The sequence below is a fragment of the Sipha flava genome, unplaced genomic scaffold (assembly GCF_003268045.1).
Source record: "Sipha flava isolate LNK unplaced genomic scaffold, YSA_version1 3_pilon_pilon, whole genome shotgun sequence".
Classification (NCBI taxonomy): domain Eukaryota; kingdom Metazoa; phylum Arthropoda; class Insecta; order Hemiptera; family Aphididae; genus Sipha; species Sipha flava.
The window spans coordinates 3,900,774-3,919,750 of NW_020273108.1; the positions used below are offsets into that span (position 1 = coordinate 3,900,774).

Sequence of the window (18,977 nt, forward strand, 5' to 3'; positions counted from 1 at the left end):
TTTATTATAAAATACTTCACGTATGTTTTCCATTTAAAAAAAAAAATGTTTTGGTTGTTGTGCAAATCACTAGACTACAATAAAACTACGTTAAATGACAATATCATACTAAATGTTAACGAGGCAGCATATAGCATGGTGGTTATCCAAGTATAATAAGTCACAGGGTAAGCTAATAAAACGTTTTATTGAAACTATCAACTTATACAATGCCTTATATATTAGTTAATAGGTAGGTACTATAATGTTAGATAATATCAGATTTAATAATACCTAACATTATCAACACTCACCAATATCATTATACAATCGTCGACGTTCGCCAGTGATTGTTTACAAACAGTACAAATTTAATCAATATGATAACATTCACCAATGACTGGTGTACGACGACATTAATCGGTGACTGTCAGCACTCACCAATCGCGGACATTCGTAGTAACATTTACATTTTATCACACAATACGACAGATTATTACTGTTGGGCAACAATATAGAAATCAATCTGTTTTATAATATAATGCTATATGACTGTATCGATATCCTGACAAATGTTTTACATGGATATTGTTTTATTTGTACGATGTGTCGGGATATCGAAATTAATATTGTATTTGTATGTCTTAGGTTTAACTAGTAGATATGATAAATTGTATTATACTGTGTAATAATATCTGTAACCCGATAACATTTGGTGTATGTGTTTCGGGGAAATGTCAATTAGTAATAATTTATTACATCTGTTAACTGTTTATAAATGTTATCTATAAAGATGGACATTCCATATTAGATATAAACCGATAAAGCATCTAACAATACCTTGGTAAGAAATCTGCATACATTTCCATTTTTAATTGAAAACAATAGTAAAATAATTATAAATTAATTGATTATGATATTTTAAAACTGTTGGATTTGAATATTAAACACATTAAATATTTAAACACCTATTTTTAATACATTTTTAATTTTTTACAAAATATCTATGTATTTTAATATTTATTTGTCCAAATACAATTAGTTTTCTTTTTTAATATTCAATTAGCTAGGTTAAGAATATATTTGAATTAATAATTATTAACAAATTATAACTACTAAGAACTAAGTTGGTATTATTTAAAATGTGTAATAAATCTAGTTAATTATACTTTTTTGGATTATGGTAATTAGTGATGGAGTGTTTCATTTCGACCCTCAAAAGGTATCCACAAATTTAGTAAATTTTTCAAACAAACGAATTGTTGCCAATATTAAATTAATTAATTGGATAAGAATACAATATAATTTAATTTCTTTGAAGTTGATGCACTGACATATCATTAAAATAGTAATATATATATTTTATTTTTACATCGATTCAAAATAACCTTAAAATACTAATCCAAACTCATTGGAGCTTAGAATTTTTAATTGATAGTTTTTTTTAATTGGGTATTCTCATTAAACGTCCATAATTTATGTGCCCCAGATATCCGAATCTAGACGTAAATTATTATTCCGACATTCTACAACTAAATTGTTTCAAATTTTAATATAAGTCATCGTTACTTTTCAATATTATTTTTGTGAATACACATTTCCTTTATTAATTTATTTCTATTTATTTTCCAAGAGAAAAAAAAAATACAATAATATCGCTAGATACATATACTTGAATTCACATGCCGGAGAATAATTTACAATTACATAGACATAATATAAATCTTACACGTATATTTCAAAAGCATTTTAATATCACAAATAATAAATATAAAACACCGCAAAAATATGAAAATTAAAATAAATAAAATATTAGAACCGGGTCTTCTCTGTATAGATTTTACACGTAACTGCAATCATATCGCTAACGAAAAACTAGTAAAATCTAAGCTATTGTTGAAATTTTATAGAAGATAAAAGGTTTATTTTATTTTTTTCCCAGTATGGATTAGAGCACATTAACTAACTTTCCAATGGTTTACTTTTTTTTTTTTTTTGCAGCGGCAGTAGATACAATGGCACTCTGTATCAGTACTCCAATGGTAAAAATCTTTTTGAAACATAAAATAACATTCGGTAGGATCATACGCTACTTGCGCTGCAATGTGTCACATACTTTATTTATTAAAACAATTTCGCCCGGTAATCAACAATACGCGTATAAAAAATAATAATGTTTCAGTGCTCGCAACATTTTGATATTCATGGATTATTTGCCAAGCTTATAGAAAATAAATTTAACTTTTATCGTTATTTTTTTTAAATTATTATTCAAATTAAAAATTATTACAGAAAGTCAAGTGTCAATCACTACAGTAGAAATGTCTACTCATTTTAGTTTTTAATATAACTTACAAAATATTACCTACTTTTTCAACTTATATTTTCTATGAATACTATGGTTTGGTTAATTTGTTAACTTGACGTTTACAATTGTTAAATTTTTATCGTACCGTGCCACTAGAATTAAACCATAAACTCCGTTAACCATGCATATTATAGTTTCGCGTTTCCTTGGTAGAAATATATATATATATATATATAGGTTCACGTGTTTTTCATATCAAAAACAATTTTTAAGAATTTTCCAGACGTGTTGGAATCACGGTAAGTGATTCGAAAACTTAAGCTGATATCTATCGCACAAATGAAATGTTTCGTACTTCACCATCAATTTGCCCACGATGACGCTCATAACCCACTACGTTATTTCATGCGTATAAGTACTCTATTTTGTGGATTATCCGTATTTTACTTACGCAATGATATGCACAACGATGCGTTCGAGCGTTTCTTTGATCGTCTGCTCCAAGGCTTTTACCTTATACAGGTATTCACTACGCTTATTTTATGCCCACCTAAACTTATAATTTTAACTCTATTCATAAAAATGACAAATATTTTAAACAAAATTTTCTCGTATAATATTTTTAAACCGAATTTTTCTGAAAATTTAAAATCTTGTAAGCTTTCTACACATTAATTCGTGCTGTTTATTTGTATTAATTGTTGCATTACACATATCGTCTACAACTCAAATATAGAGAAAATGGTCAAAAAAATTCTATAAATTAAATTAATTATCCAAGTTATATTTATTTTTTATGTCCAATATATAATTTTTAGCTAATTATGTCTAATTATGACTCTCTCCATTTTGTAATGATTATGAAAACATTAAATAAAAAAGGATTCGTAATAAGTTATTACCACTCAAAATATAATAGTGTTTTATTCATTCATAATCACTATATTGTATTGATTTTTATTATTTTAGTTGCCTACGCTAAATTAATGATATTACATTTTATATAAATAGTTATTTCAAATAAAAAAAAATTGTTATAATACTTTTCGTTTCATAATTGTTATACACACAATACAATTAGTCTTAAATACGTGAAAACCACTGAAACATGGATTTGACGCTCATTTCAAAAACCTCGTAGAGCAATAAAGAAGGTTGTTTTATTTGAAATTCTTGTTTTCATCAGAATTCTTCATTATTCTAGACTGGCGAATTTCTCCATTTCGTAACATTGGACAAATAACAATTAATCAAGTTGACAGGGGTGATTTTTATAAATATCGTTCTATACATCTTTGTAATTGTACAAGATTAGGCTTAGATGGAAGAGGTTAATCTTAGCGTTACAATTCGCTCTTTTCCTGATAACTAAAAACGGTTGAATGAATTCAAAGATAACAATAAACTATAATACACAATATCTACTGAAAAAGTATTTTTATATTTCATTTTGTCTAACATAACTTTGTCCTGACGCTTATTTAGATATTCATGTAATACACTGATTGTTAGTCTTCTGAAAAGTACTAGAATAATTGTATTTGGATAGTGAGTGGCATGCACCAAAAAAGTATTTAAAAAAAAACAAAAACAATCAGTGTATATTTCAATACAAAAAGAAAATGAAGATCTATGTAGAAAAATGATAATAGTCAAAAATATAAAATGTATAATAATTATATCATCTTGTCATTTATTTTAAAAAGAAAATTTAATTGTTTTAAATTAATTTTATAAAAAATTGGTTGTGTTAACACAGTAAATGTTTTTGAATGATATTTCGATCTTTTTCTCTTAGTTTTTTGAGTTTTGAAACTTTAAAATTGCATTACTAAAAAATGTAGGTATATGGCTTATTATCGTTTTTCCCCGTAGCCTTTCAAATATATTTGATTTATCATACATAAATATTTGATATACGTCAAATGAGTGTATTATATTACGATAAAGATTATGACAAAATATTGAGCAAGATTGTTCATCGAAGCCCCCGTAGTATATTAAAAATAAAATTTTAGAAAGAAAAAAACCGCTTTAGTTGGGAAAACCTATTTCTTTACACTCATTAATTAAAAACCACTTGCTTGGATAGGTATGAGTAAGATTCTTAAATTGTCATTATAACGAAAAAATCGATTAATTTATGTTTTTATATAAGGAGTGCCGAATTTTTAAAATTGGTTAATTAATTGAAAAATTGATTAATCAATTAACTGTGTATTATAATTATATTAAGTATTTTTATTAAATTTAGTCTAATATATATATATATATATATATATACCTAAATTGTTTAGGTATGAATGTATTTGAGTTTATGTTAACAAATGGTTACGTTTGAGTTTGGTTCACTCATATGCACGCTGTGTGCTGTGTTCTGTGTACTACAGCACTATAACTAAAGAACTATAACTGTTAAACCCATGCAAAAAATCGAATTATTGAAACAATCGAACAGCCCTAGATTATGAACTGCAGGCCAGTCATATTAAGTGTTACGGAGATGTAATGGGGATCACATAACTTTGTCGTTGTTGAGACTGGATGATTTAATTCGCCAGTGAAATGAACAATTCGAGGAATTCCATTCGAGTTTTCAATTCACTTAAACTCGACCAAATTGAATACGGCTTAGAAATGTTAATTCACTCCGTAGCTCCTGCTCGTGTGTATACGTATAGATTGCATTAAATGGTAACCACACTTTATATCCATATATTTCAAACTACTATTTTTAAATATAATTGAAAACAAATAGACTACACACACTCTCTCTCTCTCTCATACACACATACACACACACACACACACACACACACACACACACATGCAGAAACACATACAAACGAATCTACGAGAACAATTTCACGAAATATTTATGAACGGTAATTTGACACGAATATGTGATTAATACCTATACCTATCTCTGATCAGGTTTTTGTGCAGTTTACGAAAAAAATACATAATATTTTTATTTTTATTACTTCAACGGTAATTTCGTGCAAAATTTAATATCTAAATTGTTGGACTTTAAATTAAAATTTAACACCGCAATAAGGTCTCTAATATTATGACATGAGCATACACAGTATATTGTCAATACTCAAACGATTAGTTAACAATATTCTTAAATATTATCATCGTATGGTATTATCAGTACTTGTAGTTTGAATAATTTATGGACTGTGTTACCATAAACTTAACACATTTAAGTAATATTATTTTTCTATATTAATTTAATGTTCTAGCAGTCATAAATGTGTACTATAATGTATTATATATTGTTTTTTTTTCAGGTCACTTTGTGCTAGCCTGGAAAAAAGGAATAGCTATCCTTACTGCCGGGATAACTAAGGTGACACCGGAAGAACGTATACGGATCGTCGAAGGATACAATTTGGAGATTCGTAATGCTCAGATCAATGATGCTGGTAATTATATATGTCAAATCGGAACACTTGATCCAGTGGAACTTAAACATACATTGCAAATACTCAGTAAGTACAATCACTCTTTATACATACTATATATTACTCTACATACTGAGTTGAGAACATAAATAACAAACTAAATTAAAAAGGAAAAATAATATTTTCAATTTAATTAGTTTTCATAGGCAATTAGTGTTTTTTCTTTTATACTCGTACATGGATCGCTATAATAATTGTTTTATTATTAATCTGAGATAATACTTAAGTGATAAAAGTCTTTTAAATTTAACATTTTCTTGGTCCAAATTTTAAAAATAAAATATAAAACATTTTATAAATTTAGTCTTACTGCGTCGCATTAAATATATGATACATTATTATATATGTTTAAGTTAAACATTTTCAATTTTAAATGTTATAAAAAAATAAGAAAAAATGATTTATTTTACTTAAAAACCATATAACTATTTACAAAACTATATTCGAATCGGTGCGCGATACATGAGAGATAATCTATAGGGATGTTTTAAGACTCTTGTTATGGAAAGTTTTGGTAGTCACGCATATAAAAATCAAAAAAAAAATCAAACTAATTATTTTACTTACTCAGAAATCGAAATTTTCAATTTAAATAGTCCATCAATTGATATACCAATAATAAAATAAAATAATATTAAAACAATTGTAAGTTTCGAAATATCTCTATCTCGGTCATTAAATCTCACTAGCGTATTATTAAGGGATTATTCTGCAGTGACCCAGAGAAAAATATGAAAAGAAAATTTCCATCCATACCAATATCGAACATCTCATGGTATCATTGCGTATGCAATGGGGTGGATCGCCAAGGCAAAAGATCTCAGGCCAGCCATTGATCCATATGATCTTATTGGTGTCATTATCCAGCAATATCCGTATGCCCTAGGGATGGCAATTCGTGGCCGTGATCCCCGTTCAACTCATGAACTTCTTGCTATCTTTACGGAGTTTGAAGAATCTACGTATTTTTGTTAGCAAGTTGGTAATAGAAAATCGGAAAATACCCTCGAGCCATCTGGGGTCAGCAATTATCGAGGACGAAACCACAATGGGCGTGGACCACCATTTGTCGGTCATGATCAATGTAATAATCCCCAAAATGAATATGACCATGATAGACAACCGCAAGTGCCCCACAATAACAACAAAAGCGTTGCAGTCAACCAACTTCATGTGTCAGGAAATTACCACGAGGACCGAACGTGAATGCAGTTCACTTCGGTGCCCCAAATTCCAATGACTGTAACTCTAAATCTTTGACATCATATCCAACACAATTCAACTCTAATCTTCAAACAGAGCTCGATATATGTATTTTTAATTTGAATTTTAATGCTCTATTACAGGGGTGACCAAATCACGGCTCGCGAGCCGCATGCGACTTTTGTCACAGTCGTATGCGGCTCGCAGTCTTATTTGCAAAAACCAAAATATTTTCATTTTTTTTGTATACATTTATAAAAAAAATGTTTTTATTGTATTTATTTAAGGCTATAGTATTATAGTGTATAGAATATAGATTAAATAAAATAAAAAAAAATTAATTAATATGAATAATAAATTAAAAAATTAAACATTAAGCTAATTTTGTTTGCGTGGTACTTTTTCCGTGTCTACTTTTTTAGTAAGCTTCTTAAAATCTGATTGAATTGATGTAAGAGAGAGCAGTTCTTAGTAATTCTGTAAGATTAAATCAGTCATCAGTCAAATTTTAACGATATTTTGACTTAATTATTTTCATTGTTGAATAAAGTGATTCACGTGAATACGTCGTTCCAAAAATTGATATCAATTTTACCGCACAGTTTTTAATATTTGGGTATTTTAATATAGAAATATGCTTCCGAAATTCCAATATAGAGGGACAATTGTTTATAAACTGCTTAAGACCTTCATCTTCTAATAACTTCAAGAGTTCTATTTCGAGATCCGCTTTATTTGTGACGATAGGATGTGATAATGGACATCCCTTTTCAATGACATTAACTAAAAATGAATTTTCTAAGAATCCGAATAAGGGTTTTATAATAAATCTTAGACTACAAAAGTACAATCAACATCTGTTTCTAGAAATCGTTTTTCTCTTGGAGCAAAAAAAAAATTAAAAATTACTAATAAATGTTAAAAAAAAGTGAGAAATTGTATAAAATATATGTACTGAAAAACAATACACTAAAAAGCAAAAATAAATTATAATCGTATAGATTTACGGAAACTTGATATTCATAGTAAAATGAATTATGGTTGTGATAGTGAGTAACGTATTCGTTATGTATTCCTTTAGCATACCTACAGGACATAGTTAATTTACGACAAAGATTTTATATACACTATGCGGTGTAAATCTTTTATATGTATTGTAGAACAAGACATTTAATTGAATACAACATACAACTTAATTGGTCTCCGCAAGCCATTATAAAAAATAAAAACCAACATTTAATCAAACTTTTGATAATCCAATTGTTTAAATGACTATATCTACGAAATCGAACTTAAAAACGTATATCTTTAACAAGAAATTTAATTATGTTTTCTGCTATAGTAACAACTTATAACATCAGAACTAGACTATCTATTTAAATATTAAACTTTTAATTGACAATTTAAAATTATAATTAAATTTTATTCGTTTTTGGGGATCAGCCAGGAAAATATATAGAACTAAACTAAACTATTTTATTATTAAAAATAATCCGTTTAATATTTCATAACATTTGAATAAAATGATTCTGTTATGCAAAACAGTCTTTTTGGAATGGAACTAACTTAAACAAACATTAAAATTGTTTATTTAATATCAATGTCAAGCAAAAATTACTATTCAACTGATTTATTTCAAAACTGTTTTATATTCCTATTATTTGCATTCTAATAAACAAATAAAATATAATCAATTTCAATAAAAAAAAACTTTTTGTTGTGATATTCTTTACCCAACCGAACTTGTGTGATTCATATTTCGTTTTCAAATAACAGTAGTGTATAATACAGTGTAATAATATGGAATATGTATTTATTTTTAGCTATTAAGTACAATTAAGAACATGTATTGACCCTGTTAGTTCAAATAATCAAATGAATACGCTCTATAAACGTATATATTTATGTTCCTATTTATGAAAATAAAGTAAAAAGATAAAATAGTAATAACAATAATAATATGCTGTTCACCATTTGCACTCAAATACCCTTATGTGCCCTTAGTGAATCTGTTCTTTTGTCCACTTCTTCCATATATCTTAAGAGTTACATAATCCTCTTATTCTATCCATGAATGTTACCTTCATGCTGCTGCGACATCACATTAGAAGTACCTATAGCAAGTAAATTATTTTGATTCGGAAATTAAATTATATTACAATGATGAAAATTATCTTTTGTGACCAAAACTTTGGTATCGGAATAGATAAAAAAAAAAAAAAATAGGTTGAATAATATTGTTTTCTCGGTAGATATTTAAAAATAGTTAGCAAAAAAATTTACTCAAAATCATTTTTAAGGTGAAAATGAATCAATACTTTAAAATTAATTTTATACAAATAACATATCTAATCAAACAAAATTCAAACACTTTATCGAATTTTTTTTGCTTTTAAAATTACTCACTTAGACATAAGAACTTAGATTTCTTATAATTTACTGATCTTAAAACAATTTTAATTATACTGTTCTTTTTTTTTTTTTTTTTTATTTTAAATAAATTTCCCTAACCCGATAACTTCTACATATGAAATTGTTTATTTGGTCCCTTAAGATTCGAGTCATAGAAAGTGTATTTGTTTATTATTATATATATTTGCTTTTTTGTACATCAGATACGTAACCCATATACGAGTATATACTATGCAATACGACCAAACACAATTTTTTATGTATTATTCAATATTCGGTTGTCATTTTTACATTTACTTCTACTTTCGAGCATTGAAACGCGTTATAAAACTTTCAGAAAGACGTGGATTATTAGAGCGAGATAAGTGGGACAATAAAACAATAACCGTCTCCGAAGATAACTCTTGACGGCAAGATCTGTGATTGTTTCTAAAGTTTAACCATCAAATCTAAAACACTCGAATTGCAAAATAACAAAAAACAATTCTCATATATTTTCCTGAGATAGTCTCTATATGTAGATGAAAAATAGTTTATTACAAATCATGATACGATGTAATATTAAATAAATGTTTTGTACATTAAATTGCTTCAAAAATATTTATATTGGATATTGGTGTTATCATTGTTTATATAATATATGTATAAACTATCCTATTAATAAAATTATTAGCAGCTTTGTAGACACTACCTTTAGACGTCTCTGTATTCGTTTCCATCCAAGAATAATATCCGCACTGCCAGCATGATTAAAATTAGTTTTGATTGAAGAATTTTCAGACAAAAAATGTCATACATAATCCATTATTCATTTTTATCGTTTAACTAACTAAATTTTTTATCATAGTTATATAACAACATGAGTCCCGCTGCTATATTAGATTAAGAACATTTTTGATTTATGGCAATCTTCATGTGATATATAAATTTCTAAACATTTCAATATAAATATTATTTATTACTATTTATTTTATTTTACAAAAATGTAATTAATTAAATGACTCTCAAAAATGAATTTTAACTAAGCAGCAATTTTGTATTTTTAATATTATTGTAAGTGCCAAAATTTTATACATAATAAATACAAATTATGAAAGAAAAAATGAAAAATTTCAATTTCCTGTTTCGAAAATCCCACCACCAAAATAAGTTTTTATATAATTTTGAACAATTCGTCTACGTTTAGTTACAATTGAAATCAATTATACGATTCATCATTTTTCAGTAACAAGTAAAACGCTACACCCTCTATCGGAATCTTTCATTACTAACGTTATGTTTTCAAACTAACAGCCGAATAGTGAATCTATATTTTATAATAATATTAGATATTACTCCTTGGGTTTAAAGTATAAAACGCGTGGTCTTTTAAGAAAATAATAAGGGAATTGTGTTTAGAAAAATATTGAACGAAAGCGTGAAATTGATGTTACGAAGATAAAAGTGAAAAGTTTACGGAAATATTAAATACATTTTATATACCTACCATATATTTTATATTTACCATGAAAAATAACAAATAAAAAATTTCCATTATAATTAAATTTTTTTATTCTAAGTTGTTTTCTGAATAACCACCACGTTCGCTTCATTTAAATATTAATACATAACAATTTATATGTTAAACTTATGCCACGACCAAATAAAAAAAAAAAAAAGAAATCTATATGCTTTTCACAAGAGTAGTAAAAACTCAAATTATAGCACAATTATTATTCAGTTACCTTTTCCCATCTTGGTTCTTGTGATTCGACTTAAAATACTTCAAGCATAAATTGGTTGAGATCTTTTAATATATAATCTTACCGGGATTAATTTTCATGAATATATACTTTTTCATTTATATTTTAATTAAGATTATATTAATTTATTGAAATAACAAGAGAAATTCATAAAATTATATTTTAAAAGTGTCCGAAGATAATCAAATTTTATATAAATAATTACCTCGTTACTTTACAATTGAAGATATATCAATTGAAAAACTTTATTCATTTTTCAATTTTAAACTTTAGAATAGGCTTATTAAATCCAAAAGTTATAAAATAATATACTTTTATTCTCATTTTCAAATATTCTAAAGATAATTGAATCCTGTTCACGAATAATACATAATTTATAAAATTCATAATTAATATTCCAAAAAATAAAATCGATGTTTATGTTATACCACTTTATATCAATATAATGTAATTTATACCCCTGTTTATGTACAACGTAGACGTAAGGTCGTATCTTATATACTTGTACTTTTAACAAAGACTTTTTTTTTTTTTAATTTATATTATTTTTAATAACAAAACTGTTGCTTTTATTCTATTTCAAGAAAATTTCGAACTCTATTGTTTTATACAACTTTTTTGTAGTTAAACACAATTCATTACTACTGTATTGTACAAAGAGTAATATAATGGAAACCGTATTTAATAACGAATTAAATAATATCAAACAAAAGATGGATGAATTAGGTCAAAACGAATATAAATATGGTTGCTGGAGCATAAGATAATTTGTTTATTTTTCTAAAACCTTTATGTAACACCCGTTTAGTTTTAATTGATTAATTATGAAGATGCATTACATGTATATAATACAATGTATAATGATTTATACATAAATTGTACTTACATTTTTTAAATGTTTTTTAAAATCAAATTTTTCTTTTCAATTTATTGTTTTGTTATATAATGTTTCAAAATATTGAATAAAATAATAAAATTACTAAAGGAAACCATAAATGCCATTTTAGATCTATAATTTTTTAATTTAAAAACTGAAATAATTCTACAAACCACTTAGCTGTAGGACATGGCTTATTTATATGGTGACATTGTATTGCATATACTAATTACTTTGAAATTATATGACACCATATTGAAATATTACAATATTGAACGGTTTAGTGGAACCAATTAAAAATTTGCGGTGAGAAAACATTCAAGCAACTATCTAAAGAAATTCTAATTTGAAAATGCGATTAAATTAATGAAACGGGAATGTGTTTGTTTATTGTTATATATTTTTAGTTATAACATTAAATCTGTTTTACTTTGACTTTTATATTTGGCATTAATTGTTGTCGTAATAAATCTGACTCGTTATAGTTTTCTGACTTAAAATGCTTTGAACAAATTCTCGAGCCATTACCAGACTTAAAATTTTTACGTTTACAATAATTGACCTAACTTCAAATCCTAGTAGGTGATTTTAATCAACATGGAAACACATAAAAATGAACTCCAGATGACGATTGCTTTTCACTTATTTCATTACAATTAAAAACAGAGCACAGCAACAATTTCACAATCTAAAGTTGGAAAATTATAATACGTAAAAATGCAGCTACCATAATATAAACAAATATGTATAAAATAATTAAAACTTCATTATAATTAAAAATTTTTATTATAATATTGTATCTGCTAAATAAAAAACCCGTTTACTGCAATGTATGAAGGAATAAACAAATAAATAATAGTACTAACTACGGTACTACTGTCAAAAGATATCGAATTTAATAAGAGTAGGACTGAAAAAAAGTAGGAATAAAATAAAATATAGTTCTACATAATATTATTTTGATATTGGTTGGTACTTACCACGATTACGATTATATTTCATAATGAAACAAAATAATTAGATTAAAAAAATTTCCAAGAGCTACGTAATACGTGTGTTCATCAAAACCGATTGTAAAACGACAGAATCACTAATATTAGTTTAGGTTGTTAAAACATAAGTAGATAGATATCACCGAGTACGGACTTGATAATTATACAAATATTTTTTATTATTTAGTGCTAAGTATAAATAAAATTGTTCACATTAATAAAATAATTATAACAACGGTTTAAAAACTGATAATGCGTCTATTTTTCCCGGATAATAATACACGGCCGTCGCCGCCGCCACTGTGCGTCAAAGAAAGAATCTTATGACGTCACGCGTAATTTTTAAAACGCTGTAACCTTAGAACGAATCACCGTTAACAATTTTTATTTACATTTTTTGTTTATGCAAATTCGTAAAAATAAATACATGATTTTCGTGTTCTATGGTCTTTTAAGTTATTCCGTATCCAATATTTATTTAGGTATAATATTTTAGCAATAACATTTTAGTGTAAGAATCTCTGATTACTGACAGTTTTATTAAAGCAAATTTCAATTTAATTTTGTTTTAATGTAGCAAAAAAATGTGTTATTTTAAAAATTTAAATTTTTAGGTTCATACCTAGACTGGAAAAATAAAGTACAGAAGGTTATTAAATATTACGAAATACGGGTACCTACGCTTTTCTGGGGTAAAACATATTTGCCTTTATTGCGGAAAACATTTTGTTTTCTCCTGCAGATCGTCCAATAGGATTTTTAAAGTTTTAGGTAAGCGGGATCGTACATAGATACTAAACAGAAAGTTTTCTTCTCACAATAACATTCCATACCCAAAATGTTCGTACTCTATGTACTATATACATAAATATATCAATTTAAAACGGCCAGTTGCTGTTTTATTTTATAGCTTCTAACATGGTTCATTCGTGTGTACATAATTGATTTATTCGTATCCTATGTCTGGGGCGCACATACAACAGAATAGTAATAGAAGTGCAACAAATATATTGTATATATGGTATTATATACATACAAAATATAATGGTGTGAACCTATTCATATTATCCCTTTAACCTTTTACACTCTCCATCCACCTCTTGGCTTTGCCAGCATCATACTATTCCTCTACTTTTAGCCCCTTTATCACCCACCATTTCCACCGTGCCGACACTACTGTTGACTATAACAACTATTGACAGTTATGGGTTTTTGGAATTTCTTGTTATTGTTGTTCCCACCTCCATATCTATATAATTTATTTCCGCACGAGGCTACCAAGTTTCATATCGAAAAACTTCCCTGTATTCTAAAGCATACATGATACTCACAAGTTTCTTGATAGTTCTTACAATAACGAAAGTAGTGAAGAGGTGGATTAACTACCGAATATTCTACTTCAAGGGGAGTATAGAATTCTCAAATACCAGGTACGTTTCTCCAACGACACTAATCAATGTCCGTAAAATTTTCGTTCCTCATTAGCAGCCTCGTTTTTGTGTTAACGTTTTTTAGTCCTATTGAAATAGGCAGTCCGAAAAATCCCATAAGTAGGCCTCCATAAAGCTACATTACTGTATTCTAAAATATTAATGATAATACTTCTTAGATATATAATTAAATTAGAAATGATGATACTTGTCAATAAACATACAATTGGATTCAAAATCTGAATTTCAAACGCTATTATCTAATCCTGGAACTAATTCTGAAACTATTAATAGTTGAGATCAAGATAATCCACTCACCCTTTTCCAGTACTTCACCGTCATATAATATGTCTACTCAAACATACCCAATCTCTTTTCGGATCATCCAAATATCATTTAACAATGGTTGAGTATAGAGCATTCTGAACAAATTCAGTCTTACTTTCATGGTATATTAAATTCATACCACCATTCATACGTATAAAATTAATCTAATTGAAATAGTGTTAAATATTCTAATATAAACAAGAAGTTAATGGCATGTAGTAACATCGATATATTTGTACTAGTTATTAATAAAAATTATCAAAAGCATTTTAAGTTCCATTAGGGTTTATTTAATTTATTTATATAAGCTTATTAAAATTGAATTATTGTAATATGTAATTATTTGTGATTTAATGAGAATTAAAAAATATATCACAAATTGGAAATAAAAAAATTAATTGAAAATAAACAACCAGGATAGAAGGATCGGATGTTTGATTACACCATGGAACGAGTCTATGTTGTTTCTTTATTATATATATTTGAAAACAATGATAAATTTCAGTATTTGAAAAATTATTTCTAATAAACATCATATTTACATAATGTTTAACATATTTTCATTCATTTTTCAAATTTAAAATTCTCATATAAAACAAAATTATTCCAAATCAATTGTTATACTCATAAATATTAATAACACAATTAAGGTTTATATCAAAAAATATATTTATTTTTTTTTTTTTATTGAACATAAAAACGTTGGCTACTAGGCCATTAGTTATTGAATTATATTATTTTTTTTTTTTTTTAAGTTTAACATTTTAATTAAGACTTAAATTTGGTTGTTGAATTTGATTTCCTTTAACAAGTTGATTATATTGAAATTTGATTGGAGATCGGGTTGTAGAGCTCTACTTAATTGATGTAGTATGTGGTGTTTGGCTCTTGAAATTACGTACTTGAAACAATCAGTGAATAAGTGTTAAACAGTGAATTCTATACTACATGATTCGCATATGGAAGGGTCTTTTATAGCCATGAAGTGGTTGTGTGTTGCAAATGTAAAACAGTAATACATAAAATAACTTGTTCCATTAAAAAAATTTTTACTTCATTTGCAGAATATTTAACATTTAATATTTAAAAATTATATACATGTGCACTGGATGACTCTGCTAGTTATTTCATATCAATGTTTTCAACTCAACTTAAGACTCAAAAAAAAATAATTATTTTACACACATGTAGACTAAATGAAACTTGCTATAAGTTATTTGATAGACGAGTTTTATCTCGTAAAAAACGATAAATAATTTCACACAGTTCATTGAGTTCTTTGATTTACTTAACTTCTCACACATTTGACTCACCAAACAAAAAATAATTTTATAAGAACTATTATAAATTATAGTATTATAAGATTTAAATTATTATTTTATATTATTTATATTATTTTATATTATTGTCTTATTCCATTGTATTATTTTTATGTTGATCATTGTTAGTTCAATCCTTCACAAGGGAATTATAAACGAGTTCTTACTTAAAACCAATTTTGATAACGATCTATAATTAATAGTGTAAATATAATCCTTATTTTGATACCCATTTTTTGAAAACTGTTAACGTACTATTTAAAAATTTATAAAACATTCTCACTAACGTTTCGTTTTAATATCACATTTTTTGTACGATATATATTGTTTTATATATTTTTCATTTTTCGTTTATCGTTTTGTTTCATGTTATGTTTTACCACAACATTAATATCAATATATCAATACCTTCCGTATTGCTTAGTGATATTTTAAAATTAGCGTTTACTGTTTTTCGTTATTTGACATATATAATGTTGCAGTCATAACGTTATAAAAACTTTTTCAATCCCTAGATAGATTCTTGTGAATACATATGAGAATTGTAAATACAAGCAAAAAAAAATAAATAAATAAATAAAAAATATATAACACACTTTAAAAAGGTCACTAAACAAACGAAAGTAGTTTTTCATTACACCCGTAAAGTAGATGTATACATCTTCTTTACTTGTTATTAACATAAGAGTACTGGATGCATTGAATAGTTGGACTGTAAAATATATAAACGTAGTTAATTCTTGAAATCAATATTTCCTCTAGAAATAAAGAAAATTTAATTAATTATACCAAGTATTAAACACTATGCCTGCGTAAAACATAAATTATCGCCTATAATAATAAAGTTGTGCACGAACTTTCTTGAATTATTATAAAGACTCGTATTGAATTGCTCAAAGAAAAAAAATGTACGATTTTAAGCTAATAATAATTAATTACATGATGTACCTTTATATTTAAATAATTAATTTCTACTCGTTCAAAATCATTCGGTTTCTTTTTCATTCTCGGAATCATTTTAAAATGCGTTGTCTGTGTATGTAAATAATATTTACATTAGTTTTATTAGAAAAAAATTAATATTTCTAAAACTATTGATCAAACATATTATAATTATATTGCATTACATGTATTTTTAATGCTGAACAATTCGAATATTTATGTTTATATAATTTTTTTACTATTAAAAAAATATTTAATATGATGATAATAGAACTAAATTAGATAATACATCAATCCAATATCATTAACTATAACAAGTTTCTGTTTTGGAGATAAAAACCACTAAACACGAATTTTTCTCAGTAATATTATGTGGTATAAATATTCAATTAGGCAAATAAACCAAAGCTTTCAAATAGAACTTTCATTCAAAATTCATTAACTATTATTTTTTTTTTTTATTTATTTAAGATCAAACATTATAAAATGTTAACTAAATATGCATACCTATATACTTTAAAATTATATTATAATTTTATTGAATGGTATCATTTTAAAGTTTAAAATTATTTTTAATAATATACAAATAATATGCGATAGCTGTTAGTTGTTAGAAATGTTGAGGTTTACAGAATTATTTTGCATTAATATATGCTAATAGCTGAATTATGAAGCCTTGTCCGGGAGATATTTTTTTTAAGATTAGAAAAATTACACAAATCCCTAACCTAAAAATACAAGGTTGAAAAAATCACAAAATATTTGTATATTCTAATTTTATTAGATTTTATTGATCTATACTGTATGGTGATTTTTATATATCTTAATCGGTTATTATTAATATCAACATATTAAACAAAATCAAATATTTTCATAAATAACCAATAATTTAAAAAGTATATGCATCCAGTCCAAAACTATTTTGACCCTTAAAATGTAATTTTCGAAAAATTCATTCTTATTCTAAAATATTAAATTAACCACTAATCCATATTTCAAGTTCGTACGTTTATAGTTTTTGAAAAATAGCGATAAATAAGTGAGTGGTAATTGGCTTTTATAAAAATAGATTATGCGCTGAACCAATATACTTTCTATAAAACTAGGTAGCATCAATATTTGAGTAAATTTATTTTAAATCAAAATATAACCCCTGATAAACTATTATTATTCATTTTTTTGGCCATTAATTTCCAAAGTGATCAATGTTTGATTCTTTTATATAGTTCCACCAAGAATTGTTGGAATAACATCAAACGGGAAAGTTAGCGCAAAGAAAGGATCAGACGTGATTCTTCAATGTAACTCAACAGGAAACCCTCCACCAACAATCACGTGGACTCGTAAAGTAAGTTTATAAAACGTACTTATAGTAATAAAAAATATATTGCTATTGAATAAACTGTATTTTTTTTTGTATTGTATGATTTGATTTAAAATAGACTGTAGGAAAAATACAGTGCAATTATTACTTCCTGATCTATGAGCTATATTTACTAAAATGCATTATTTAACCATTGAAAAGTGAAAATATTCGTATAATATATTTATATACATTTAAAATGAATATACGTTAACTGTTTGAACATTTTAATTTCAGAAAATATTAAACATAACACTATCGTAAAATTTATAAATACCTTTTTGTAGTCAAAATACATTTTTGGATATCATACTATTTTTAAAATGTTACATTTTAAAATGGAGTAAATTGGAGTAAAATATTTAATTATAATACATTTATATAGTTGAGTGAAAAACCTAATATTCTCAACTGTGAGTGTGTCATAGAAAAATTATTTTGTTACAAAATATAATGTTAAGTTTTCTATTATATTTATTATATTAATGTATCAATATACAACATATGGAAAACAACAGAAAGAAAATGAAAATGCTGAATTCAAGAAATAAAATAAAAATGTTGTTTATCGGTAACAACTATACAACCAAAAATGTTTAAAAATGGATAAATA

The 18,977-nt window shown here is 25.9% G+C and overlaps 1 protein-coding gene across 2 annotated transcripts in view; it reads left to right on the plus strand.

The window, feature by feature from the left end:
- The window catches only part of LOC112688654 (limbic system-associated membrane protein-like), a 532,509-nt gene that overhangs the window by 453,199 nt on the left and 60,333 nt on the right, over positions 1-18,977 (plus strand). For both annotated transcript variants that reach the window (XM_025561958.1, XM_025561959.1), the window contains exons 3-4: positions 5,584-5,784; positions 18,228-18,349. In XM_025561958.1, coding sequence (XP_025417743.1) covers positions 5,584-5,784; positions 18,228-18,349 — 323 coding nt within the window. The remainder of the gene's footprint in view (positions 1-5,583; positions 5,785-18,227; positions 18,350-18,977) is intronic.